Genomic DNA, 27,924 nt, shown 5'->3' on the forward strand with positions numbered 1-27,924 from the left:
ACGTGGTTTCATGTTGAGTGTTGAGGCCATAATCTGTATTCACTTGGTTGGCTTCTATGGTCACCGGGGTATCCTTTTTTGAGGTAATTATTGCATTTAATCCTGTGGATGAGACTAATGAATAAATCTTATGAGCTACATTAGTGCACACAATCCCTTGACTAGTTCGCTAACGTGGGGGGAAAACATAGTGCATTTATGACACTTGAGTACTAATTCTCATGCATTTATGAAAAAATCCATAATCGTACGTTTGTATTTTGACATCATACATTTTTAGAACAAAACATTTATGGTTATTGGCTCAAATTTTGTCGATCTAATCAAGTGACAATGCGGTGTACTGTTGTTCACACGATGTGCGTTGGACGATAAAAAGGGCATTTCCATATTAGATTTCGTTTGTCATGTGCCGTTCCTCTTGGATCTATTCAAAATGACTACCAATGCTCACTTTAAACAACAAAACCCTTCCTCCCCCACATCTTTTACTCTCTGACACTCCCTAAGACTCTCTCACTGACAATGTTCTCACTTATAGCTCTGACAAAGATATCCAAAGTGAAGCTCTATCAAAATTGGCTCTCTAATTGATCACTCTTCTTGTTTGTGCAAGCAAATTTATCATCTCAAGAGAGGGTTATATGCTACATAATGCTTTCTTTTTTAGCTATTATTACATGTCTATTACTTTGTTTATCAATTAATAGGCATTATCTATTTGTATCATCATCTTTGTGTAGTAGGGGTTTGCCTCCATCAATCAAGGTTCGTTTCTAGTACTTTTCAACCTCTCTCATTTTATGCAATAGTGGTTTTCCTCCATTAAGTGGGGTTTGTTTCTATTATGTTATCATTTATTAGTTTATACCAGTTTTTCTATCTTGTTATCCATGGAGGTGGAAATGCCATAGTAGGGGTTTTACTGTGGAAAGCCCTTATATAGTCCCAACACTTCTCCCTGATTCTCTATTTGTAGGTGACAAATAGGTTCGTAGAGTGAATAAGAGTGTGTACAAATCAGCTAGGATTTTGTTTTTGTTTTTGTGCGTATGGACTACAACACTATGCGCTAACATCTAAGACTGAGGACATGTCAACTTTAGGGTATACAATTTACCATTTATGCTTTCAATTTCTATTATCAAAATATTTTTTGCTTTCTATATATATCAGTTATTATTGTATTTCAGTTTCAGCATTAAATTGATAATTATGTTAGTATGATCCAGCTTATCTAGTTTGTCTATATCATATTGTATTTCCTCTAGAGTCTTAAAATTTTTTATTCTGTCGATTAGTTGTCTTGATCACTCTATATTGTTAGAAGGCTATTAGAAGTGAGGTAGCGTGAGGAATAATTTCTCGTTGGGATGTCAATATTCTAAAGGTAGTAATTGTGAAGTAGTATTATAGTAGTGCTCACCACTATGTAATCAACATATCTATACCTTCTACTACATTGCTACATAGTTCTTCAAATAGCCCTCCTACTACTGATTCACAATTTTAGTATATGTCCATATGTCTGAGGGTCTTAGCTCGTATTTGTAGCCAACTCATTTGCTACTAAACTAAAAGGTTTTCTCCAGAAAGTACTAAGAAAATGATGATCTCTATCACTTACTATATACCTCAAAAGGAAATGCAATTAGATTATGTCTCAAAAGAACAACTTTGCCACTTGAACCACCTAAAACTCTATAAGAATGGAAAAAAAGTGAGCATAATGGATTAACACATCAGCCACTACATAGATACAATCCTTGCCCTGCACCTTGGGAAGTTTGGTGAGGAAATCCATCAAAATGCTCTCACTTCCAATCAAGAATTAAAAAAGGCTAAATTAAACCTATTTGAAGAGTGCGCTTGAATTTATTCTATTGGCAAGTGGTAAACTCCTTGATGTACTGCAATACACCACCCGTGAGGCCCTTCCATGTGAACCTCTCACAGACCTCCCTAAAACTCTTTAGGTATCTCAAGTGTCTTGCTAGGAGTGAATGATGAATCTCCCTCAAGATCTTCTCCTTTCTTTCACACCAAGTAGATCTTGTCATTGTACTAGATGAAATTATTCACCACCTTGTACCATACATCTTAAACTCATTTATCCATCAATTGGAAAAAAAGAGTCTTCTTGGAGTACTCAACCAACAAATGCGCTCTCCAATCCATTATTGAAATTTGAGAGAACGAGAATATGGTGGATCTCTAGAATAATGCATTGGCCACCACATTCTTTATCCGCTTCACCTAATGTGAAAGTTGTATGCTTGAATCTTGCGCAGCCACTCCTGCTACCTCCCACTCAGGTCCTTCTGATCCAAGGAACACCATAAACTGTTGTGGCCAGTCCTCACCACAAATCTTACTCCAACCAACCATTGGCGAAACTTGTCCAAGGCATACATGATGGTGACCATCTCCTTATCATAGATTGATTACAATCACTCAACTCTTGTCAACTTCTGACTCTCAAAATAAATGAGATGATAGTTGTACACCAAAACTATGCCTTCCTCGAATACATTGCATTCGAGGTCAAAGGGTCGAGAGAAATTTGACAATGCTAGTGTGGGCATGAACTCATGGTCACCTTCAATTCGTCAAATACTTGTTATGCCTCCTCATCACTGGTTTGAATCCTTGTAGGCCATGGCGAGTAACACTAGGAGGGAGATTGTTGGCCATAGGCCATCATCCCTCGTTGTATTCGCAACATGCTTTAAAAGCCTCCTATGTCTTCTACAAGTCTAGTGGTTATATTGAGTATTAATAGGTCAATCTTTTGGTCTAATTACAACCGTTGCAGTGAACATGTAGAAATCTACCCATATTTCTATCCAAATATATTTGCTTTCTTTTGAAACTCCATTTACCATTCAAGCATTATGTTTAACAGTTGGCACATAACCAAAAAATATTTGCTTGCACATAAATTAGGATGCACACAGATAATGCTTACTGCAGACTTATTGAAACAAAATTATTGTAACAACCTCTTATTCTTAATGCTTCAGAAATGAGCAAGTCAAAGCTTATTAAACTCAGTAAGCTAAACTCATCTCATAAACTGTTGTTACAAGAACCAAATTTACTAGTATAGATCATAAAGAATACTCTATTAAAGCAAGTTGAACAAGACCTGAACAACAAATGGTAAAATTGTTTAACGAGATGTTTGTGCACCAAAAGTTACAAGAAAATGGAGTCCCATTGCACTATTAAATCTTTCCTATAAGATTGTGGCCAAAACTCTTTCTAAGAGAATTGAAGGCCTACTTGATGAATTTATATCCCCAACTCAAACAGGGTTTATAAAGGGAAGATTTATTCTTGAAAATCTGATTACAAGCTAGGAAGCTATGCATTGGGCTAGGAATGATGATCAAAATGTAGTGATGGTTCTATTGGACTTTGAAAAAGCGTATGACTGTATTGAATGGCCCTTTGTTAGGGGGATGCTCCAGGCCTTTGGTTTTCCACCCTGTTTTTGCAAATGGATTGATATTCTTCTTAAAGATTCCTCTACTGATATCGATGTAGATGGTGAAATCACTGAAAGTATTCTTCTGCAAATGTCTATTAGACAGGGGTGTCTAATAGCTCCCTCCCCATTTGTTATCGCTGCTGATGCTTTTTTTAACATTCTCAGGTCTACACAGCTAGGGCTTCCTGTTAAAGGGTTCACTCTCCCTAATCACAAATCTTCCTTGTTTATTACTTTGGAGGAAGATAATTTTGATAATATGTTAAGCAAACTTCATTTCTTTTGTGAAGTTTCTGGTGTTAAAGTAGCTCCTCATAAGTCTTTCATTATTGGATGGTCTCTCTCTCCTCTGGAATGGATTGTGAACAAAGGGTGGCAATAGCTGGGGCCGAATGTCATTGTTAGATATTTGGGGATACCATTCTCTATTGATCCATCCCTTAAAGACATTGGAACTGACTCTTTTCTAAAATTGAAAAGAAATATTTAAAGTGGCAAACTCATCTCCTTTCTTTGGCTGGTTAGAGTGCAAGTGGTTCAAAAAGTTCTATCTGCCCGAACTATCAAACTGCTAGCTTGGAAAGAATTATGAGAGATTTCTTGTGGTCTGATGGGGTTGGAAACAAAAAAACGCATTGTGTTAAATGGGACTAGTGTTGTTTACCCAAAGAAAAAGGAGGTCTAGGCATTAAAGACTTGAAGCCCATGGTATGGCATTGGCTTCTAAATGGATAGTTCAAGCACTTTTAGGAGAGGAACCTTGGAAAGTATTGGTCAGAAACATCTATAGATCAGGGATTAGAAAAGGTAAGAGTTGGATGAATATTCCTTTGTGTGATTAAATATTTGATAACTTTCAGTTGAATGTGTTCGGCTCCAATATCTTTCAATCTATCTGGAAGGTTTTGACTTAGGTGAGAACTCTTATCCTAAATATGGGTGCATGTGGGGGTTCTCCATCATATTTTGTTATAGATACATCCATGTGGTGGGGTGTGGAAGCTAACTGCAAACCTCTGGCTCTAACCCAAAGTTGCTCTACTAAGAATTGGCATAAATATGGTATTATTTAATTAAAGATATAATGGTTGACAATAGGTTAGGGTATTGGGAAGAAATCTCTGCTAAATATCATATTCCTAACATTCAGAAGAAAACCTACTCTATCATTGTTAAAGTTGTGGGTAATTTTTCCCAGGTGCTGCTATAAATATTGATCAGTATATGAGGTGGGTCAAATGGAATGATGGTTCTGGTTTTAATATAGTTTTTACCAAACAGATTTATAATATGCTTAAAGATCATTTCTCTATTTTTGACAGAGTGAAACTTAGTTGGGGGCTGGAGTTCCCGGTCTCTAGATGGCTGTTTATCTTTAACTTCTTCTGAAAGTTTCCTTGTGAGCCAAAAAAGTCTTGTTTTTGATGGTTATTACTTTTAAGAAAGCTTGCTGTTGGTAATAGCTTACCCCATGGTTTGGGCAGAATTATTGTTTGTGGTGTATGCTCTATTCCTGAATCATTTGAACACTTATTTTTTGAATGTGCTTTTTCTTGTGGTGTTTAGTCTATTTTCTTTGGGTCACCCATAGTTTGGAACAATAGAGCTGGTTTGTCATGGAGTGAAATCTTAGTTGGATTTGTGGAGTCTTTTGATTTCAAGTCCAACATTTTTTGGTCTGTTCTAACCTGTGAGATTCTATGGTTTCTTTGGAAGGAGAGAAATGGAGAAAATTTTCAAATGAGGAGGAGGCAGCTTACTGAGTTTGGATGTAAAGTCATTCATTTTCATACAGTATAACCCGGAGACTCACACCCCCTCCCAAACCTTGAAGTACCCGTCCCCGGGATGTCCCCGCACTGGGCACTTGAGTACCCAAGCATCCCCACTTAAACCATTCCACAACCGTGCTGCTGTTGGGATGTGTTCTTGAATTTCTATTTGAATTTTGATTGTTGAATGTTCCTATTGGGTATGTAATACATTACTATGTTGAATGTCAATGGTTCTAATTCATGTTGCAATTTTGCTATGTTCAAGTATTTTAATTTGGTATGTTCTAGTGAACTACTGAAACATCATTTAATAACTAGCATTTCAAGTTCTATATGTATACTATACAACACCCCTCTCTAGCCTGTCCTCTCCTTGTCGTCGTCCCTTGGCTGTCCCCCTGCCGTCCCAAAAATGAGGCCCATTTTCCTCGCATCCCGGAAACTCGCCCAGGCGTCCCAATGTCCCAAAGTACCCCCGTACTGGTGTAACACTGTTTTCATATCATGTCATAGGTTACTGCAACTTTAGAAATATCCAGAGACAAGTTTATTGTGCTGATGAGGGAGGGACAAATCATGATCCACAAGGAAGATATAGTCTTGTGTCAATAGTTCTCTATGCATAGAGATATGCTTGGCCAAAGGGAAATTTACAACCTGAACTAGTTTATCAAGAAGCTAAGTATTGAAGATAGACCTCTTGATACCAGCATGGGGTCCCAAAACCAATCATTACCAGGACATGAAAACAGATAGGTCAATGTTGGATGCGTGGAAGAGCTCCCTTTTTTCTCATGCTGGTCTATTGTCAGGAACTTTTTTGTATTAACAGATTATATAGAATGTTGGTTACTCCAGTTATTGTAAATATCTAATAGGTAGCTAGACAGTCGCTACCTAACCATTTGTTGAGAGTTTTGGTGTTTTGTTGCTGCATATTGATATGATATTTCAGGAACTATATTCTTCACTAATGTAACCCAACTTTTTTCACTATGTTAATTAAAAAAAAGTCAAAAGAAAATAAAAAGAAAATGATTTAGTAATTTGAGGGTGGTTATTACAAATTAATTGCAACAAAGGTGGTTATTAGCTTTCTGACCATTGAAAGGAAGGTAAATGTTGCAGACTTAAATCTATATACAGTGTATAGTTTCCTAAAATGGTATAATGACATCCTCATTCTGTTAGTACAATGATTTGACTAAGGCTTGAGGGTTGCTAGACACTATGAATTCTAGGGGGAGCAATTAAAATGCTATGAAGCAACAAAAATGCTAAAAAGAAAACGTTATCATGATATATGGTGGAAACTCAATGTTGCATGGCAATCACTAAATGTTATATTTTAATCTTCCTTGTAAAATTTAGCCGTAGCAATTAGTGAAGCAAACATCTCCAAAAAATTGCAATTAATTGCAATTAATCTTGAATCAAGGTTGCTCCTGCAAATAAATCACCTGAAATCTGTCAACACAGTTAAATGATTTTTAGGGCCAAAAGGTCACCTTTAATCATGATAAAATCACATTTAGTCATAACAAAATCGGAATTAATCATTTGAATATGTATGAAAATTTTCTGCCATGAAAACCTGAACTACACCAAATGAAAGTCTTATTTTTCTATTAAAGGCTGCTGCACAACCTCTGAATGACATATTTGCAGTTGTCTTGGGAGTCTAATGTAGACAAGGATTAAATCATCTGTCTTGGGAGTTGTTGTTTGCCACAGATTAAATCATTTGTTTTCTGTGAGAGCAATAGATGGATAAAATCGTTTGTTTGCTATATACATAAGAGTCCAGTTGCTTTCAGCTTCTTGTTTGCATTTGTGGTGAGAGAAAATTCCATCAACTGTAGACTCCAATCAATTTTTTGCCAAGTTGGGAATTAAGTTTTCTCAATATTTTTTTTGTTTTTATTATAGAGAGAATCTATAGTATATATTAGCTTTAAAAATGGTAGTTATTAGCTGTAATTTTTTGTTTCTGTTTTATACATTTTTATGTTTGTTTTTGTTATCATATTTTATTATGTAAATACTCATTTATTATGCAATAAAAAATAGTTTTGCAAACATCATGCGGAGTCAATCATGATCATTTATAATTTTACACATCAACATCAGAAATATGTCAATTATGATAAATTGTAAAGTTTCGTAACTATAGTTAACTAAAAGAAGATAATATCAATTATATTAAATACTTTCGCCTATAGGAGTTATAGAAATATCTCTTCTCATGTTTCCTTTAGACCTTGTGTTCCTGGATAAAATTGACTAGTTTATCACTAAGAAGTGCCAATTTATTTCAATTAAATCAACAGGGCCTAGCACTCCAGTGCCTACTTTTGAATTTTCGGAACTTCGTCTTAGTTTATAGGTTGGCTTTGTACAAAGTCGGAAAACTATGTTGTAATAGAGATTTGACAATTGTCTTGATCTAGTTATGTTTATGCTTATTGTAGTATGTTTTGTGCAATGAAATCAGCGGTAACTATATAAAATTATAAATGATGAATATCAATTTTTAGAATGTACTAGTTAAACTCTATATTATATTTACTCTTATATATCTATGATGTGGAAATGCCCCTTAATTTTTAATTTTAATTTTTACTGTTTACTTCATGTTTTTAACTTTTTTGCAAATCTGATTCCTCCCAATTTCATCCCAATTTGTTCCCAATCTTTTCAAAAAATCCCACTTTTTTTATTTGCCGACTTTTTCTCAAAACGATTTTCGCTTCTATGGTAGCAATAGCTATCCTTTAAAACTACTTTAAATTAATATATTGACCTTATAAAGCAGCAATAACTATACAATTCACCTGAAAACTCTTTCCTGTTAGCCCCCAATAATATATGAAAAAGATTTCCTTGAAATTGCTTGACCAATCCAATCTTTCACAGCTGAAATAAACTCAATAATCAGCACCAATCTGATCTCTGGATGGAATCACCTCATATGGACAATAGAGTTTTCATTTTCAAGTCCAACAATAGAAATTTAAAACGTTTTTCTTCCTTTAGATTTCGCACAACAAAGGTTTTTGTCCTCAAGTGCTCCAATTTTGAGATAGAAATCAATACAATGACAATGAATGATGCAATTGATCAATTCCCCCTTATTTTATAAATTCTTTTTTGGGCGAACCCTCCTAAATGTCCTTTGAAAATTTCTATAAACATGTTATAAAATAAATATCAATATTTTTTGAGTCACCCTTTTCAAAGTAAAGTGGTCAGGCCCCACTTAAAATGTCATTATTAGATTAATTTCTTGAATATATATTTTGAAAAGGGGACATGTCATAAATTTATATTGTATATAAATAATCCTTGAAATAAACTCAATAATCAGCACCAATCTGATCTCTGGATGGAATCACCTCATATGGATAATAGAGTTTTCATTGTCAAATCCAACAATAGAAATTAAAAGGTTTTTCTTCCTTTAGATTTCGCACAACAAAGGTTTTTGTCCTCAAGTGCTCCAATTTTGAGATAGAAATCAATACAATGACAATAAATGATGTGTTTGATCAATTCCCCCTTATTTTATAAATTCCTTTTTGGGTGAACCCTCCTAAATATCCTTCGAAAATGTTTATAAACATGTTATAAAATAGATATCAATATTTTTTGAGGCACCCTTTTCAAAGTAAAGTGGTTAGGCCCCACTTAAAATGTTATTATTAGATTAATTTCTTGAATATATATTTTGAAAAGGGGACATGTCATAAATTTATATTGTATATGAATACAGTCAATATAAAATGTGGGGACTAGAACAAGGTATTTTCCATGTCTGTGTATCAATGGCTCTATTTGATTGTGCTATCATGTTAGCCAGCCATGTTTCAATATGATGCATTGTATTTGTGACTCCAACCAATTTCAGATAGTATCTCATCCCATTCATAGTAAAGTTTAGAACGTTCCCAATACTTTGAAGAGACGAATGATCGAATAGTCAATTGATGGCTTAGTAACTCCGTAAAAGGAGGCTGGGACAAACAAAAATCAACGTCATATATGTTTCCTCAAGACAGATTAATGGGATCAACAAAACCAGGGGGACTGATGTTCCCTTCATTTGTAGTAACAATATAATATAGGACAATTAATTTTGAGAATTAATGACCTCACATTTAATCATCACCTTTGAGCAGTGAAATATGCATTTAAAACATGACAAGAGATATCCAGTGTAAAAACCCTTGGTTTTTCCTTTGCAAATCTTAGAGAGCCAATGAACTAATTCCACTGTTTTATTTTATTTAAACTATATCTCTTTGAATTCTTCAGATTGCATATTAACACAATGGAGAACACAATGACCATAAAAGCAACTCTAGAATTATGTAAATTTATTGAAATGGAAAGACAACTTTTATGAGGAAACTTATTATCAAATTACAATATTTTGCAAGAACCTGTTTACTGAATATGTTTGCAATTGCCTCCAATTAGCAAGGACATCTAGAATGCATTCACGTGGGTTCAATACTTGGCGGCTACCACCTCCAATTTCAAATGCAACCAAACTTCACGCCCAATATCCAAATGGTGAATTTGGATCCCAGTTACAACAGCAGCAAAATTATAAAGGACGTCTGATGTCAATGTCACTTCACGAGTTACCCACGTGATCGCAGAAGATTTACTTGGCCACTTGCTAGTCGTATTTCAATGTTGCTAATCACCTGCAATACCTGAGTAATGTCAAACCTGAAACTCCCTAATATCACATGTATTTCCAGAATGACACTTCTAGCTATCACAATAACCAGCTCGATCCCTCCTTAATTGCCAAACAACAGCAATTAATTAACCTCTAGGATGTTCCTCTCGTTAGCCACATTGAACACAGTAGGAGAATCCAACAAATATGAAATCAACTATACTTCAGCAGTGGAATGAAAACACTTCTTAGATACAGTGATGAACAGTAGAGAAGTTGGGCAAACGTAGTTATACCTCAGCAACTAAATTGTAAAAAAGATTTTTCACCCTTATACATTAGCAGAGACATACAATTAAGAACCTAGGAAAAAGCCACAAAGGCACAAAATCAAATATATAATCAAGCATGCTTTTCCCCATGAAATGAGCTCTCATTTATAATTTTTTGTTGGCCCAAAGTTTCCTAAAAAACTCCACTTTAAAAATTGTGGAAGTTTTCCAAAAGAACTCAATAGTAGAAACTTTCCAACACACTTGTTAGAAATATCACTTAATGTCATTATTATCATAATATAAACATTATTATAATAATGCAACTTAATAATAAATAAGAGCTCATGCAATTATTAACTTAATTTACCGTAGGTGACCAACTGCTGAAGCCACCCACTGCACTGCCAAAATTAGCTATTGGCAAAAATAGACCTATTAAAAATAGTACTCTATAGTTGGGACCCCCAAAACACACTGTTAGCTCACGAGGGTCGCTATGATGAGCTAACTACATCAACTGCGTAGACCTACAAAAAACGGGGAATTACAGTCCTTCCTCCCCAAAATTGCTTGTCCTCAAGCAATTCAACATCATACAAAAACCTCCACTAGGATCCCATAAGAAGCAAGTGATGTCCCTGTCCTCACTGAACCAACAGAATGCCAATACCATCAACAAAACTAATAACATGGCCTGCAATATAAAACCGAACAGTTGTGCCCAAGTGTCACCTATAGTCAGATCCATAGAAGGCCCTAGCATGTCCTCTGCACTAACCCAATCATTTCTCCAATCATCAGACTTAGGTACAAACAATCTCTGTACAACATACGAACCTCGTACAAATCTGAAGTAGTACAAACTCCCCATAAAATATACCTTACTACAAACCTCACTAGAATCGTGATCATCTCTCGTAACCCTTATAAAGGATAAAGGCACGGGAGAACTAGGTGCAGTATGTGGTTCTGTATTGCTTTCCACAAATGTACTCACTTCCATTGTACCGACATCCTCATCAGAAATGACAAATATAGAAACACCACCAATTGCCACTATAGGAAACTGAATTGTATCCGCAAATGGTGTAAACTGAGCCCAGCTCCACTTAGGTGAGTGACCATTATCAACCTCAAAATCAATAACATCTGTACTATCAACAACACACATCTGAACATCTAAGGTACTACTACTAAGTGCCTCACTAGATGACTCATTTATCACATAAGTAGCTGTAGATATATCATTGCACACACTTACCCCCATTACCACTGCATCCCTAGGCAAAGAAGTGCGCCCCTTGCGCATATAATATCTACTTGGAATGAATCTTCTGTCCCTATCCATAATGTTAGTAACCAAATCACAAAATCAATCTGAAAATTTTCAAAGTTAGCACAGATAATAACTAAGCCCAATTCCTGTAGGTTGACAAGAAACTGCTTTGATACCATTGTAAAAACCCTTGGTTTTTCCTTTGCATATCTTAGACAGCTAATGAACTAATTCCACTGTTTTATTTTATTTAAACTATAGATCTCTTTGAATTCTTCATATTGCATATTAACACAATGGAGAACACAATGACCATAAAAACAACTCCAGAATTATTTAAATTTATTGAAATGGAAAGACAAGTTTTTATGAGCAAACTTATTATCAAATTACAATATTTTGCAAGAACCTGTTTGTTGAGTATGTTTGCAATTGCCTCCAATTAGCAAGGACGTCTAGAATACATTCACATGGCTTCAATATTTGGTGGCTGCCACCTCCAATTTCAAATGCAACCAGACTTCACGCCCAATATCTGAATGGTGATTTAAGATCCCAATTAGAACAGCAGCAAAATTATGAAGGACATTTGGTGTTAATGTCACTTCACGAGTTACCCACGTGATTGCAGAAGATTTACTTGGCCACTTGCTAGTCGTATTTCAATGTCGCTAATCACCTACAATACCTGAGTAATGTCAAACCTGAAACTCCCCAATATCACACGTATTTCTAGAATGACACTTCCAGCTATCACAATAACCAGTTCGATCCCTCCTTAATTGCCAAACAGCAGCAATTAATTAACCTCCAAGATGTTCTTCTCCTTGGTGACATTGAACACAAGAGGAGAATCCAACAAATATGAAATCCACTATACTTCAGCAGTGGAATGAAAACACTTCTCAGATACAATGATGAATAGTAGAGAAGTTGGGCAAACTTAGCTATACCTCAGCAGCTAAATTGTAAAAAAGATTTTCCACCCTTATACATCAGCAAGAGCATACAATTAAGAACCCAGGAAAAAGCCACAAAGGCACAAAATCAAATATATAATTAAGCGTGCTTTTCCCCATGAAATGAGTTCTCATTTATAATCTTCCGTTGGCCCAAAGTTTCCTCAAAAACTCCACTTCAAAAATTGTGGAAGTTTCCCAAAAGAACTCAAGACTTGAAACATTCAAACACAGTTTTTAGAAATATCACTTAATGTCATTATTATAATAATGTAAACATTATTATAATAGTGCAACTTAATAATAAATAAGAGCTCATGCAATTATTAACCTAATTTACCGCAAGTGACCAATTGTTGAAGCCACCCACTGCAATGCCAAAATTAGCAACTGCCAAAAATAGACCTTCTAAAAATAGTAAATCTACAGCTGGGACCCCCAAAACACCCTGTCAGCTCACGAGGGTCGCTACGATGAGCTAACTCCATCAACTCTATAGACCTGCCAAAAATGTGACATTACATTTAGATGAAAAGTATATTAATGAGAAACTCTAATGTTTAATTGTGCAAAAATACATTGTAGACGAATAGAATAGCGCCTAATGTATTGATTTCATTGGTTCCTAAAATTGTTTGAATCCTCCTACTCTAATGTCTGATTTATGATCCCTTGGACAGATGATTGATAACCGTGAGTTACATTTTCCTAAAATCCTGTCAAGACCATTTTATTGCTATAGTGTAAGTCATAACTATCTAGAGGATAATACAAAGTTTGTAATGCACCTCAAATAGGGATGTTTATATTACTTGGTACTTGTGTAAATTTTTCATCTATGTTAGCTAGGAGGCCTCAGTTTGATGCTGAATTGCTGGGCATTCCACATTTATGCCTGCTCTACAACTCAATTACTGTGGTATGCTCCTAATCATCAAGTTGGCCTTCACATACCCCTTTGTTGTCTTTGTCACTGGCTCTTTCTTAAGAGTTGTCTCATCCTTTATTAGTCTTATAAAGATATCTATATAAGCTATCTTTCATCAATTTATGATTCAATACTATGAAGTTCTTGTTTTGTGTTCTGTTGACCATTAGGGCCTTAATGTCAATGCATATTTGGTCAGAGTGCTACCAATGCTTACATGAGCTTCAAAAAAACTGTAAGAGCTAAAATATGCCTATTTAATAACTTCTGTGCAAATGTTTGCAGGCCAAAGTTTTGGTAGAGGATGCAAGTAGTTCACCTCAAGGTGAAGGGGAGTTGTGCATTAAAAGCCCTTCTATGTTTAAGGAGTACTGGGGACAACCTCAGGTTCTTTACATAACATTTATTTAAATTTTTAAATTAATGTCCCACTTTTCTAGACCACACTTTCTAACTGGATTACAGATTACAATTTCTTTCTATGCAGGGAATATTCATTCATTTGCAGCATTTTGACTTTTGGATTAGTATTTAATAATCTCTTCTTGAGCTAAACAAAAGGAAATAACACTTAAAAGAAGTTGGTATTTCAATGGGCACAATTTCATGGTAAAACAGAAAAGTAAAGTCATGGTTGATAAGTGCTATAAGGATTCCATTGTCCATGATTTAGACTGAAAATGAATGTGCTGTTGTGATCTGATCAAAGCTATGGTAATGGTGAAGTACAACTGTATTATGCTTATTTCACATTTAGTTATATGCTTAATAACTTATTGTTGCAATAATTCTATCTGCATTTACTGTCAAACATTGTTTTCTAAATTCACTCTTAAGTTGTATACTAAAAATCTTCAAATTGGCATGAAATGAAGGTGAACCAATGTATTTGATACTCTATTGCCTACTATACATAGTCATATTAAGCACTTGGCAAGCTAATGAGTACTCACAGAGTAAAATCAAAATCAAGTAACAACTAAATATCAGAAGTGAATAACTTGAGCAGTTGTTCACCCCACAGCTAATTGTGAGAAAATTTTGGCGAGAATGTGCAAAAGCATTGCAAAATTTTTTGACTTGGCTTTGCATTGCAAATCATAATTGGTATTTTCAGTCTTCACAATGCCCTTATTTTTGTTGTGTTAAAAGACTATAGAGCTGAAAATTATGCCCCTTGTAATTAAAACCGTGCCCATTACATAAAAAAGTAGGCACTATATTTAGAAATGTGCCCACAATTGAACATGTGATTATTTTTGAGGGAATTTAAGTGTTTTTTGAAGGTGTTAAATTTTGTCAAGTTGCCAAATCTGAGTCAAATTTTTGTCTGCTGAACTCTTGATCAGTTGGAGTTTGCAAATATGTTTTATTGTATCTGATTATTTTTTGTATTGTTACATGTTTCAAGTTGAATGATGCCTTATTTTTCCAATCAAGAGGTCATTTCTTTGAAAAATCTAAAGGGGGAAGCAAGGGGCCCACCCCTACTATTATAAAGGGAAAGGGCGACCCCCGAACACCCACCCAACAGCTAGCTAGCCTACAAATAGTAGGACCACCTTGCAATAGCTATCAATTGAGTTTGGGTTGGGTTGATGGTTTGGTGGACAGGCTATCGGAGGTGGGTGGGAGATATTAATTGGATTGGGATGTTTGTTGTGTGGGGGCTTCCTATCGTTTCTAGTGCCCCCCTCTCTCCCTATCTTGGCTGGTTGGTTCCCTTTGTTTGGCATCCGACATTCGGTCCTCTTTAGGAAGGATATTGGTATGGGAAGGAGATAATGGTTATGGTGAGTTCCGACCCCGAGCGTTCATAGTTGTTGAGATCATCATTGTCTGCACAGGGTGTACATATGGTCTGCACACCCGACCCTATGCCATGGCCCCCTAGTATTAAAGGGCCAACCCCATACATGAACAATAATAATAGTTGAACCCCCCACATTGAACATAATGAATTACTATTCTATGGTGGGCATGCACAGAGTTGATCGTATCTCAATTCTATAGGTAACATGATACTCCCCCAACTCAATATAGTTGTGCATGCAGAGGTAGATTATTCGACCCAAAACTTGCCTCTTCCTTGAGTTGAAATACTAAGATCAATGTTCCAAAGTTAGAATATCATTGCGATTGGAAGCACGTCCTTTCCCGTAGGGCACCTTTTGTAACTCAAACTCCCCTGACTCGCCTCTATGCCAACTGATTCTAGCAAGCTGATTAATCTAGTGGTGTACTCCACTAGTAGGGGTTCCCTTGCAATGGTGAAGAGGATGAAGGTTCATGGGAGGAGATACCATGGAGATAGATAGAAAGATGAGATGGTGGTGGTTTGAAGGCTTTTAGATTATTGCCATATGTCTAGGTTACCTACCCAGTGTCCATTCCCTTGGTCTTAGGTGTTTATTGCATAGATCAATGGATTAATACACACAAACAATAGACAAGAACAGCAGTATTCCTCTTATTATTCGCATATGCTAGAGATATTACATTATGCTTCTGATAATGATTACAATGATCCCAGAGGGTGTATAAATACTTTTTGAACCTTCCCGAAGGGGTTTGTCGGCTATATACAACATGTCGGCTACATAACAAAAACCTTCTCGAAGGGGTCTGTCGGCTACATACAACATGTCGGCTACATAACAAGAACTTTCTGGAAGGGGCATTTACCGACGACATACACCTTGTTGGCTACACAATGTTTACCAACGACATCATCCCCCCCAAAAAGAAAAGTCGTCTCCGGACGACAACAAAACAAAACTCAAAACAACAAATTACATTTATTCATAAAAACAACATAAACATCATGAACTAGAAGGTTGTGTCTCAGACTGTGTAGATCGGCTACGTCGAAGCTGATACACTTGTTCCGTTCGGACTTTCAAATCAGCTCTGATCTGAGAGTTCTCCACTACTTCTTTCAGCATCAATGTGACATCTTGGCACTCAGCTTCTTTCTGATCATGAGCCTTCTTCGCTAAGTCCTCCTGTAGTGCTGTTGCCAAACGTTGTTCCGCTGCTGCTAGTTGTTGTTCTGCCTTCTGCTTCCCTCGTGCACTTTCCTCGAGTTGTGCTAATAGGGCTGTCCGTTTTGCTTCTCATGTAGTCTGCTGGGTGGCAAGTTGGTCGGCCATCTCCTCCCGAGCCTTCTCCGTCATCTTTTGAGCTTCTTGCCTAGCCTCTGCCTGTCTTCTCTCTGTGAGCACCAACTCTGTTAGGGACTTGCTTCGCTCTGTGATGTCAGCAAGGCATGAATGAACATCCTTATCCTTCTCCCCCGCTAGTGGTAGAGGGTCTATCACTTGCATCCCTCCATATACTGTCTCTGCTGTTGCTGCACTCTGATCCTCCATCCCCAGTGATGCCGGTACCTTGACTACCTCGATGTTCAACCAAATGGCCTCCAACTGCAGGTCCTCTCTCATGGGAGACTGGATGGAAGGACCTCTGGCAATAGGGGCAAGTAGTCGTTGCCTCAGGTACTCACTTGCTCGACTCATTGAGCTCATTAGTACAACTGTTGGAACCTAGGGTTCTGCTTCCGGCATGCTCAAATCAGCATCCTAGTCCGCCGCCTCATCCAACATAGTGTCAGCATTCGTGACTACTGCATCCATCCCAATCATCTCTAGATGAAACTGCTCTTGTGCGCCTCCCTGTGTGACTCCTCCCTTCGTGGTTGTCGGCTTTGCTATAGGAGGTGGCTGTGGCAGACTTACTACTATTGATTGAAGTGATCCTTGCTCTGGAGGTACGGAGGTCGATTGTTGAACCACTGGCTGAGGTTGTGTTCCCATAGGTTGCATACCCGTAGGCATGCCTGCTGGTGATGTTGTCCTCTGGCTTCTCGAAGGTTGGACAGGTGTTGAATGTGGGACTGATCCTGCTACCGTTGTTTGTGATTTGGGTCATCACCACCGGATGCTAAAATTGTTCGAAACTTGGGATGTGAACATATGCCATGGTGTGCATATGCGGAGCTGAAAATGACGAAATTGATGGCGTAGTAGTCATTGGTGCAATCATCAACTGTCGCGGAAAGCGAAGTGGGGTTGCTGAAATCACCCCAACTTCCTCATCATCTTCCTCATCCTGCTTCACCTCCATATCCTTTGAGTCGTCCTCCTCGCAAGATGTATCCTGGTGGCCACTATTCGTGTTGCCTGATTCCTCCATCTCCTGCCATACCCTCTTTTGTCCAACGCCCTTCTGCCCTCCAGGTGAGTCTAAATGCCTCCATTGCATTATCGGAGGCTCGCCAGGTACTACCGGACTTGGCTGAATTTCCAACTTTTCTTGGGGTATCGTCCTCACAGTTATCGTCAGTAAATATGGTATCAGGGTGTATGTTGTTAGTATCATGATGTATGTCGTTATCAGGATGTATGTCGTCGGTATCAAGATGTATGTCGTCGGTATCGACTGATAGGGTATGTGTCAGGAGGTATGTCGCCGATATCAGGAAGGTTCTACGTCGGTATCGGGAAGGTTCTTAATTGTAGCTGACATGTATGTAGTCGACGGACACCTTCAGGAAGGTTCCTCGAGATGTATATATACCTCATTCGGGATCATTGTAATCATTTTATCATCTGGATGTAACGTCTTTAATAATATAAGGAGTTTTGCTCTTCTTATTGCTATTCTGATCCATTGTTTGTATGCATTAATTTCTTTACCCAGTACGGTAAACATTTGGCGCCGTTGCCCTATGAACCTGGAAGGAGGGAAGAATGAAGATCAATGCCAAATCAGCTTAACAAAGATCGAAATAAGATGAAGGGAAAAGATAGAATACGTACAACGCAAGAAAATCTAATTTGGCATAGTAAGCCGAACGTAGAAAGAGGTTCCAGAAGATTGCTGACGAACACAAAAGCGTGGAAGAATTGTTGGAGGAGACTTGACAGCGGGTGGAGTTGGTGGAAGAAGCAAGGGAGGAGTTTTTGAATTTGTATTTGCCGAGGGAAGAGAATCCTGACAGAAGAGAATTGACTCGCATGGCTTTGAGTGCCGAGGAGGCACGAGCGTGGAGTGAACTCTTCATCCACGATACACTTCCAGAAGGGACAGATTCGCTGAACGGAGACCTTTCTTCACCAAACAACACAATTGCTAGGATACCAAGCGTTAGGGTCGGGATACCAAGTGTCAGTGTCGGGATACCAAGCGTCGGTGTTGGGATGACGGGACCAAAGGAGAAGTTGCCTAAATTTGATGGTGATGGAGCAGCTGATCCCATCCAACATTGTAAAACTTGCGAAACGATTTGGAGGGCCAATGGCATAACGGATACAAACGAATGGATGAGGCAATTTCCGGCAACCTTATGGCAGCCCTACAGGGGTGGCAATTGATTCGTTTACTGATACCGATCCACAAAAGTTAAATAGTTGGGATAACATTAAAAAAGAGTTTATCGCAGAATTTCAACTCTTGCATGATGATAATGAAATTGTAGCAGAGATATTCAATACTAAGCAGGGGAAGAATGAAATAGTTTGAGTCTTCGCCAGGAAGTTAAAGGACTTGATCAATAAAATGGAGAATAAGCCGGTTGATGGGCTACAGAAAAGATGGTTCATTGAAAGCCTTCACCCGAAGCTACGAAAGAAGATGAAGATCATGCCACCATCGACATACATTGAAGCGTACAACCGGGCAATGAACCTAGAAAGTGAACAGAAGACCAAAAAGAAGAAGAAGAAGAATAGTTCATCCGATTTGGATGAGGACACACCTTCCGAAGAAGATAGTAGCGATGATGAAGGCAATAGCAGGAAGGTCCGCACCCTTCAAAAGGACATGATTCGAATGATGGAGGAGTTCAAGAACATGCACAAGGAGAGTAAGGGCAATGAGCTATGGTGCACAAAGTGCAAGAAGGAAGGTCATGCGAAGGGATTCTGCCCAAAAGACCAATTTTGTGAGATTTGCTAGATCATGGGACATTTGATAAAGGAATGCCCTTTTAACCTAAAAACAAGAGCACCACAGCAAGTGTTCCTCACACAGGAGGCGCCTGTGTCAGGAGGAAGCGGGAACACCAGTATGGAGGGTGCCTCGTCAGGAGGTTACAGAAATAATCGGCATGGTCAAAACAACAGCGGCGGCAACAACAATAATGGTAGGAGGAGTCGAATTTAATACGATGCGAACGGTTGGTCGATAGTCCAATGCCACACATGCAATTTGTGGGGCCACTTTGCTCGAGAGTGCACAATGGCGAACACATTGAAATTGTTATGCAGATGGTGCGGATTCGGCAATCATGAAGATACTAAGTGCTCGAATTTGGGAGTAAACTTGATCATCGTCGGGACGGACGAAGAAGAGGTTCTGGCCATCACTCAGAAGCAGGCAAAACTATACCCTGACCCGATGGAGGAAAATAAGAGATTGGAGGAAGTGTGGGTAGAGATCCAGAAAGCAACGCAGGTAGAGAAGGCACACCTGAGGGACACTACTGGTACCTCTGCACGGAACTGCGCAGAACAAAACATTGTACGACAAATATTATAAACTGAGGTATCCGTCAGGATAAATGATCTGTTACTCACTATGGCTCAACTCCGTATGGCACTCATGAATATAGCTCCAATTACTAAGCAACCAGTAGAGCAAGGAAGGGAGAAGGAAGGTGGCGCAAGTGCGGAAGATCTCATGCTGTTAGCCCTTTCATTCAAATGCCATCTGACAGTTGTTGAAATGGGCATTCTCTGGACTGTACTGACGGACATGATTGTGGACAGAGGGTCCGGTGTGAATGTGCTACCAAAGGATACTTGGAGAAGGTTGGGACAGGCAACATTGTGGCCACCTACATTCCAGCTGTTACCGGCCGATTAACATGGAATCAAACCATTGGGAGTCCTGACGGTACAACCAGTCACTATCAGAACACAACCGTTCTTGCTCGACTTTGTCGTGATTCCAGTGAAGCGAAAAGGATATGATCTTATTCTGGGTCGGGGGTGGCTGATACAAGCCAAGGCGAAACACGATTGGAAGAAGAATACTTTATCACTTGAAAGCAAAGGGCGGAAATGCGTCATTGATCTGCACACTCAAATGGTTGGGGAAGAAGTTCTGTCATCAAACTTCGCAGGTGAAGAGGATGAAGCCAGGCAATGTTTGGAACCAGATCAGGAGGGAGTCCTGCGATTGTAAGGGGGATCAACAGACGACGACTTGAATTTGGTGAGTGGTCTCTACCACTGGCAAATGGAGGACTACGAGTTGTTCCAGAGTTGCAACGTCTTGACAATTGAGGAAGGACGAAGCCCAGAAGAATTTCCAAGGGAATTCATCGAGATAAAGGAAGGAGATGCACCATTGGATGTGACATCCGCACATATGTTCCCTGAGGGGGAACCCATCAAATATAATGAAGCCACGCTGCAGACTATGAATTTGGGAGATGAAGCCAAACCACGAAACATACTGGTGGGAGATAATCGGGACCCAGTATTGAAGGCAGTGACATTCAAGATATTTTTGGAATATAAGGATGTGTTTGCATGGACATACAAGGACCTAAAAGGAGTACCCCCGGAGTTGTGTGTGCATCGCATCCTGTTGATCGAAGGAGTAGTACCTGTACAAAAGTGACCCTATAGGATGAACAAGAACTACGTGGCATGGGTTACAGAGGAAATCAATTGGATGCTGGAGGCCACCATTATCTTCAAAGTACAGACTGGTGAATGGGTGTCGCCCATAGTAATCTCACTGAAGGACACCACCTAGATTTGGATATGCGTCGATTTCAGATGCCTGAATGCAGTCACCATCAAGGGTCCATTTCCGATTCCATTCACGGACAACATCTTGGAGGAGGTAGTGGGACATGAGATCTACTCGTTCATGGATGGATTTTTCAGATACAATCAGATTTCAATCGCAGAGGAGGACAAACTGAAGACGACATTTGTTGTAAAAGATGGAGTATACGCATATAACCGGATGTCATTCGCCTTGTGCGATGCTCTTGCTACATTCCAACGGATCATATTGCACATCTTTGATAAGATGTCTGTCGAAAACTTCAAAGCATTTATGGATGATTGGGCGGTATTCAGTGCCGAGGACAAACATCTAGCAACACTGGGTGAATGTATGGAGAGATGCTGACATGCACGCCTAGCCTTGAACCTGAAGAAGTGTAGGTTTATGGTTATGTAGGGAAGGTTGCTTGGACACATAGTTTGTAAGAAGGGATTGAAGATAGATCCGGATAAGGTGAGAGTCATATTGGAGATGCAGCTGTCTACCAATGTAACAGAGGTAAAATCTTTCCTCGGACATATAGGCTATTACAGATGCTTCATCAAAATTTTTGCCAAGGTAGCATACCCACTGGACAGGTTAACGTGCAAGGGAGAATCGTTCCGTTGGGAGAAGGAACAAAATGAAGTGTTTGAAGGACTCAAAGTACGATTGGCTACGACACCCATCTTGGCATATCCGTATTAGAGCAAAGAGTTTCATGTACATGTCGATGCGTCCACTATGCAATTGGAGCAACCTTGGCATAGACAAGTACCCACGGACTGGATCACCCGATCTACTTTGCCAGTCGACTGCTATCAAAAGCCGAATAGAATTACAGTATGACCGAACAGGAAGCTTTGGGAATGGTAGCAAGGAGGGAATTTTGCAGCCGTACGGTTAAGTAACTGACCTGATGGCTTTCTTTTCAGCAAATTCGTAAAGGCATACTAGGTATGCAATCAGCCAGGAAGCGGGCTTGGAGGAAGCAACTGGATCAGGATTCAGCCATGAACCAAGATGTACAGGCAAGACCTTCTCAAGCACGGCCATGCGGAAAGGACAAAGGCAAGCAAAGGGCAAGAGTCCAAAATTAGCCAGATGTGCATACAACGCCACAGACCGTAGTTTTTGAAGGGTTGAATGGATCGGACTACCGGAAATGGTGGGATGAAAATCCGGATACTTACCTTTTTAAAGAAAGCATCAGAAAGGCGCAGGTGGAGTGGGCAATCTAGATGCCACTTTTTTGTATTCGAGATTTTGAGGGCGTCTTGCGTCCTATGATTGAGGCTTATGACAGGCATTCTCGGAAGTGTTCAATTCCACATTTGGTGTATGACGTGGTTTCATTTCGGTCAACTGACTTTACCAGAGTGTTCGGCATTCTTGGAGCAGCACAAGGTGGGAAGAAAATTGATAGTAAGCCACAAAAAATGGACAAGGAAAGAAAGTTACACCTGGTACAGTTGGTGTGTAACGACTAGGTGCAGCAGCAAGCAAATACCCATATTGGCACTTCGAAGGGAAGATTGTTGCGGAAGTTTGACATTAGAGATGGCCATTGGAAGTGCCTGATGGATGTGGTAAAAAGTAGGCTCACAGGATCCAGCAGGGCGTCCAACATTTCCTTTCCATTGGTTAGCATGATGAACGAGCTCATGAACAAGGTGTACAACTGGGCTTCTCTTTTACCCATGCGCATGGATGAGTTTATGACTGCAGCATAAAACATTCTATATGCTGCACTACGCCATCAGACTCTTTCTGGAAGCTACTACGAGGACGATACCCCATGAGCAGTTGAAAATTAAGCCAAGTCTAGCAGTACCTGGCGAGCCTCCGGTAATGCAATGGAAGAATTTAGACTCACCTATAGGACAGAAGGGTGTTGGCTAGAAGAGGGCACAACATGAGGTGGACGAATTAGGCAACACAGATAGTGGCTGCTAGGACACATCTTGTGAGGAGGATGATTCTGAGTGATGGAGGTGGAGTAGGATGAGGAGGAAGATGATGACGAAGTCGGGGTAATCTCAACAACTCCACTTCGCTTTCCGCGACAGTTGACAGCTGCGCTAGTAACTACTACGCCATCAATTCCGTCAATTTTAGCTCTGCATATGCACACCATGGTGGATGTTCACATCTCGAGGTTTGGACAGTTTTGGCATCTAGTCGTGATGACCCTAGTAAGTCTTAATCCCAGATCACAGACAGCAGTAGCAGGATTAGTTCCACACTCAGTGCTGGTCCAGACCTCAATAAGCCGAAGGACAACATTGCCAAGGATCACGACTATGGGTATGCAACCTGCAGGATCGCAGCCTCAGCCAGTGGTTAGGGAACCGACCCTTGTACCTATAGTAGAAAGTTTGGCTCAGCCACCTCCTGTAGCAGAGCCGGCAACATAGGGAGGAGTCATTCATGGGGGCACACAGGAGCAGGTTCGACTAGAGGTGATTGGGACGGATGTAGTAGTCACCATAGCGGACACTCTATTGCATGAGGATCAGGATGTTGATTTCAGTATTCCGAAAGTGAAACCCCAGGTGCCAACAGTGGAACGGATGACTACAGCGAGTTGGGCGAGTGAGTACTTGAGGCGACGACTGCTTGCCCCTGTTGCTAGAGGTCCTTCCGTTCAATCTCTTATGAGAGAGCACACGCAGTTGGAAGCCATTTGGTCAAGCAGCAAGGTAGTCGAGGTACTGGCATCACCAGGGGTGGAGGATCAGAGTCCAGCAGCAGCAGCATAGAAAGTAGATGAAGGGGTACAGGTGTCGGACCCTCTACCCGTAATGGAGAAGGATAAGGATGTTCATTCTTGCTTTGTTGTCATCACAGAGCAGAGCAAGTTCCTGGTAGAGTTGGTGCTCACAGAGAGAAGACGAGCAGAAGGTGCGTAGGAAGCTTGGGAGACGGCAGAGAAGGCTTGGGAGGAGATGGCCGATTGACTTGCCACCCAACAGATTGCATGGGAAGCAGAGCAAACAACCCTGTTAGCATAGCTCGAGGAAAGTGCACGAGGGAAGCAGCAGGCAGAACAACAGGTAGTAGCAGTGGAGCAGCATTTGATAGAAGCTCTTCAGGAGAAGGACTCAGCGCAGAGAGCTTGTGATCAGAAAGAAGCTGAGTGTCAAGAGGTTGCATTGATGCTGAAGGAAGTAGTGGAAGAGAACTCTCAGAGTAGAGCTGATTTGAAGGTCCAAACATATCAAGTGTATCAGCTTTGACATAGCCGGTCTTCACAGTTTGAGACACAGCCTTCTGGTTCATGATGTCTATGTCTATGTTGTTTTTATGAGTAAATGTAGTTAGTGGTTGAATTTTGTTGTGTGGTCGTCCGGAGACAACTTTTCTTTTTGGGGGGGATGATGTTGTCAGTAAATATGGTATCAAGATGTATGTCGTTGGTATTAGGATGTATGTCATTGGTATCGGCCGACAGGGTACGTGTCGGGAGGTATGTCATTGGTATTGGGAAGGTTCTATGTCGACAGGGTACGTGTCGGGAGGTATGTTGTCGGTATCGAGAAGGTTCTATGTTGGTATTGGGAAGGTTCTTATTCTGTAGCCGACATGTATGTAGCCGATGGACACCTTCGGAAAGGTTCCTCGAGATGTATATATACCTCCTTTGGGATCATTGTAATCATCTTATCATCTGGATGTGACGTCTTCTGGCGTGTGCGAATAATATAAGGAGTTCTGCTATTCTTATTGCTATTCTGATCCATTGTCTGTATGCATCAATTTCTTTACCCAGCACGGTAAACAACAGTTGCCTCCAGAAAGAGTCCAATGGCATAGTGCGGCATGTAAAATGTTTTATGCTGCAATGTCATGAACTCATCCATGCGCATGGCCAAAAGAGAAGCCCAATCGTACACCTTCCCATTCATGAGTCCGTTCATCATACTGATCGGTAGAAAGGAAATGTTTGATGCCCTACTTGATCTTGTAAGTCTACTCTTTACCACGTCCATGAGGCACTTCTAATGGCCTTCTCTAATGTCAGATTTCTGCAACCCTCTTCCCCTCGAAGTGCCGACAAGGGCATCTTTTTGCTGTTGTACCTGGTACTCTCCAATGTTCGTGTACCATTTTGGCAGTACTGCAATTTGGAACAACTGTGCATCTGAAAAATCATCGTTCACTCTGTCCGCCAGTTCCCCTGTTTTGAGACACAACAGATGGTTTGTGCTGACATGGTTCTTCCTAGGCTGTACAATGATTTTGAAGGTGAACTCCTACAACAGAAGTAACCACAGGCTGATTCTTCCTTGAATGACAGGTTTATTGACCATATATAACAGAGCCTAATGGTCAACATAGAACACGAACGGTGTTGCCAACAAGTAATGATGGAACTTTTGTACGGTGTAGACCATTCCCAAGGCTTCCCGTTTTGTTATACTATAATTCTGTTCGGCTTTTGATAGCAATCGACTGGCAAAGTATATCGGGTGATCCAACCCGTGGCTACCTGTTTGCACCAAGGTTGCTCCGATTGCATAGTTGGACGCGTTGATGTGAACATGAAACTCCTTGTTCTAATTCGGGTATGCCAAGATGGGTGCCATAGCCAATCGTACCTTGAGCCCTTGAAATGCCTCATCCTGTTCTTTCTCCCATCTAAACGGTTCTCCTTTGCATGTTAACCTATCCAGCAGGTATGATACTTTGGCGAAATTTTTGATGAACCTTTTGTAATAGCCTATGTGTCTGAGGAAGGACTTTACCTCTGTTACATTGGTGGATGGCTGCATTTCTAATACGACTCTGACTTTGTCCGGATCTATCTTCAATCCCTCCTTACAGACTGTGTCCGAGCAATCTCCCCTGCGGAACCATGAATCTGCATTTCTTTGGATTCAGGGCTAGTCGCGCCCTTCGACATCTCTCCATACATTCGCCCAATGTTGCCAGATGTTTGTCCTCGGTGTTGAATACATACCAATCATCCAGGAACGCCTTGAAGTTTTTGACGGACATTTTGTCAAATATGTGCAGTATGATCCATTGGAATGTAGCAGGTGCATTGCACAGGCTGAATAGCATCCGGTTATATGCGTACAACCCATCTTCTACGATAAATGTAGTCTTTAGTTTGTCCTCCGCAGCTATGGAAATTTGATTGTATCCTGAAAACCCATCCATGAATGAGTAAATCTCATGTCCAGCTACCTCCAGTATGCTGTCTGTGAATGGTATCGGGAAGGGGTCCTTGATCGTTACTGCATTGAGACATCTGAAATCGACACATAGCCGAATCTGGGTGGTATCCTTCTTTAGTGAGATTACTATGGGCGACACCCATTAACTTGTCTGAACCTTGAAAATAATACCGGCCTCTAGCATCCGATTGATTTCTTTTGTATCCCGTGCCGCATAGTTCTTGTTCATCTTGTAAGGTCGCTTCCGTACGGGAACTGCACCTTTGACAATGGGATGCAGTGCACACACAACTTTGGCGACACTCCTTTCAAATCCTTGTATGTGCACGCGAATACATCTTTGTATTCCAAAAATATCTTGAATGCCGCTGCTTACAGTACTGGATCCCAGTTATCTCCCACCAGTATGTTTTTTGGTTCGGTCTTATCTCCCAAATTCATAGTTTGTAGTGTGCCTTCATTGTATTTGATTGGCTCCCCCTTTCGAAATGCATGGCCGGGTGTTTCATCCAGCGGTGCATTCCACTCTTTTACTTCTGTGAATTCTCTTAGAAATCCATCATTGCTATGTCCTTCCTCTATGGTTAGTACGTTGCAGCTCTGGAACAGCTCATAGTCCTCCATCTTCCAGTGGAAAAGACCATTCACCGAATCCAAATTGTCGTCTGTTGATCCTCCTTCCAACCGCAGGACTCCCTCCTGATCTGGTTCCATACGTTGCCTCCCGTCATCCTCTTCTTTGGAATCTGATGATAGAGCTTCTTCCCCTACCATTTAGGTGTGTAAATCAATGATGAATTTCCGCCCTTTGCTTTCAAGTGATAGAGTGTTTTTCTTCTAGTCGTGTTTAACTTTGGCTTGTATGAGCCATCCTCGGCCTAGAATGGCATCGTATCCTTTCCTCTTCAGCGTGATCATGAAGAAGTCAAGTAGGAATGGTTGTGTTCCAATCGTCACCGGTTGTGCCGTGAGGACTCCCAATGGTTTGATCCCATGCTGGTCCGCCATTAATAATTGGAACTTAGGTGGCCACAACATCAGCTGTCCTAATCTTTTCCAGGTGTCCTCTGGTAACACATTGACACCGGACATTTGTCCACAATCGTGTTTGTCAAAACAGTCCCCAAAATTCCCATTTCGATGACTGTCGGATGCCGTCCGGATGATAGGGCTAGCAGCATTAGATCCTCTACAGTCGTGCCACTTTCCTTTTGGCTTCCTTGTTCTGTTGGCAATTTAGCAGATAGGGCGATGTTCGTGAGTGTTGATCGGAGTTGAGGCATTGTGAGTAGCAGAGCATTGATTTTGACTGGTACCTCGGTTTGTAATATCTGTCGTATGATGTTTTGTTCGGCGTTGTTCCTTGCGGAGGTACTAGTAGTGTCCTTCAGGTGTGTTTTCTCTGCCTGCGTTGCTTTTTAAATTTCTGCCTGCGCTTCCTCCAGTCTCTTCTTTTCTTTCGTCGGGTCGGGGTACAATTCTGCTTGCTTCCGTGTGATTGGCAGAACCTCATCTTCGTTCGTCTCGATGGTGATCAAATTTACTTCGAATTTTGGGCAC

General features: G+C 40.1%; 1 protein-coding gene across 2 annotated transcripts in view; it reads left to right on the forward strand.

Annotated features, from left to right (window-relative positions):
- The window catches only part of AAE13 (AMP-dependent synthetase and ligase family protein), a 220,873-nt gene that overhangs the window by 151,320 nt on the left and 41,629 nt on the right, over positions 1-27,924 (forward strand). For both annotated transcript variants that reach the window (XM_089819847.1, XM_089819848.1), the window contains exon 12: positions 13,682-13,783. In XM_089819847.1, coding sequence (XP_089675973.1) covers positions 13,682-13,783 — 102 coding nt within the window. The remainder of the gene's footprint in view (positions 1-13,681; positions 13,784-27,924) is intronic.

The sequence above is a fragment of the Cupressus sempervirens genome, chromosome 3 (genome assembly GCF_028749045.1).
Source record: "Cupressus sempervirens isolate cs-2001-9-10 chromosome 3, ASM2874904v1, whole genome shotgun sequence".
Taxonomy (NCBI): Eukaryota; Viridiplantae; Streptophyta; class Pinopsida; order Cupressales; family Cupressaceae; genus Cupressus; species Cupressus sempervirens.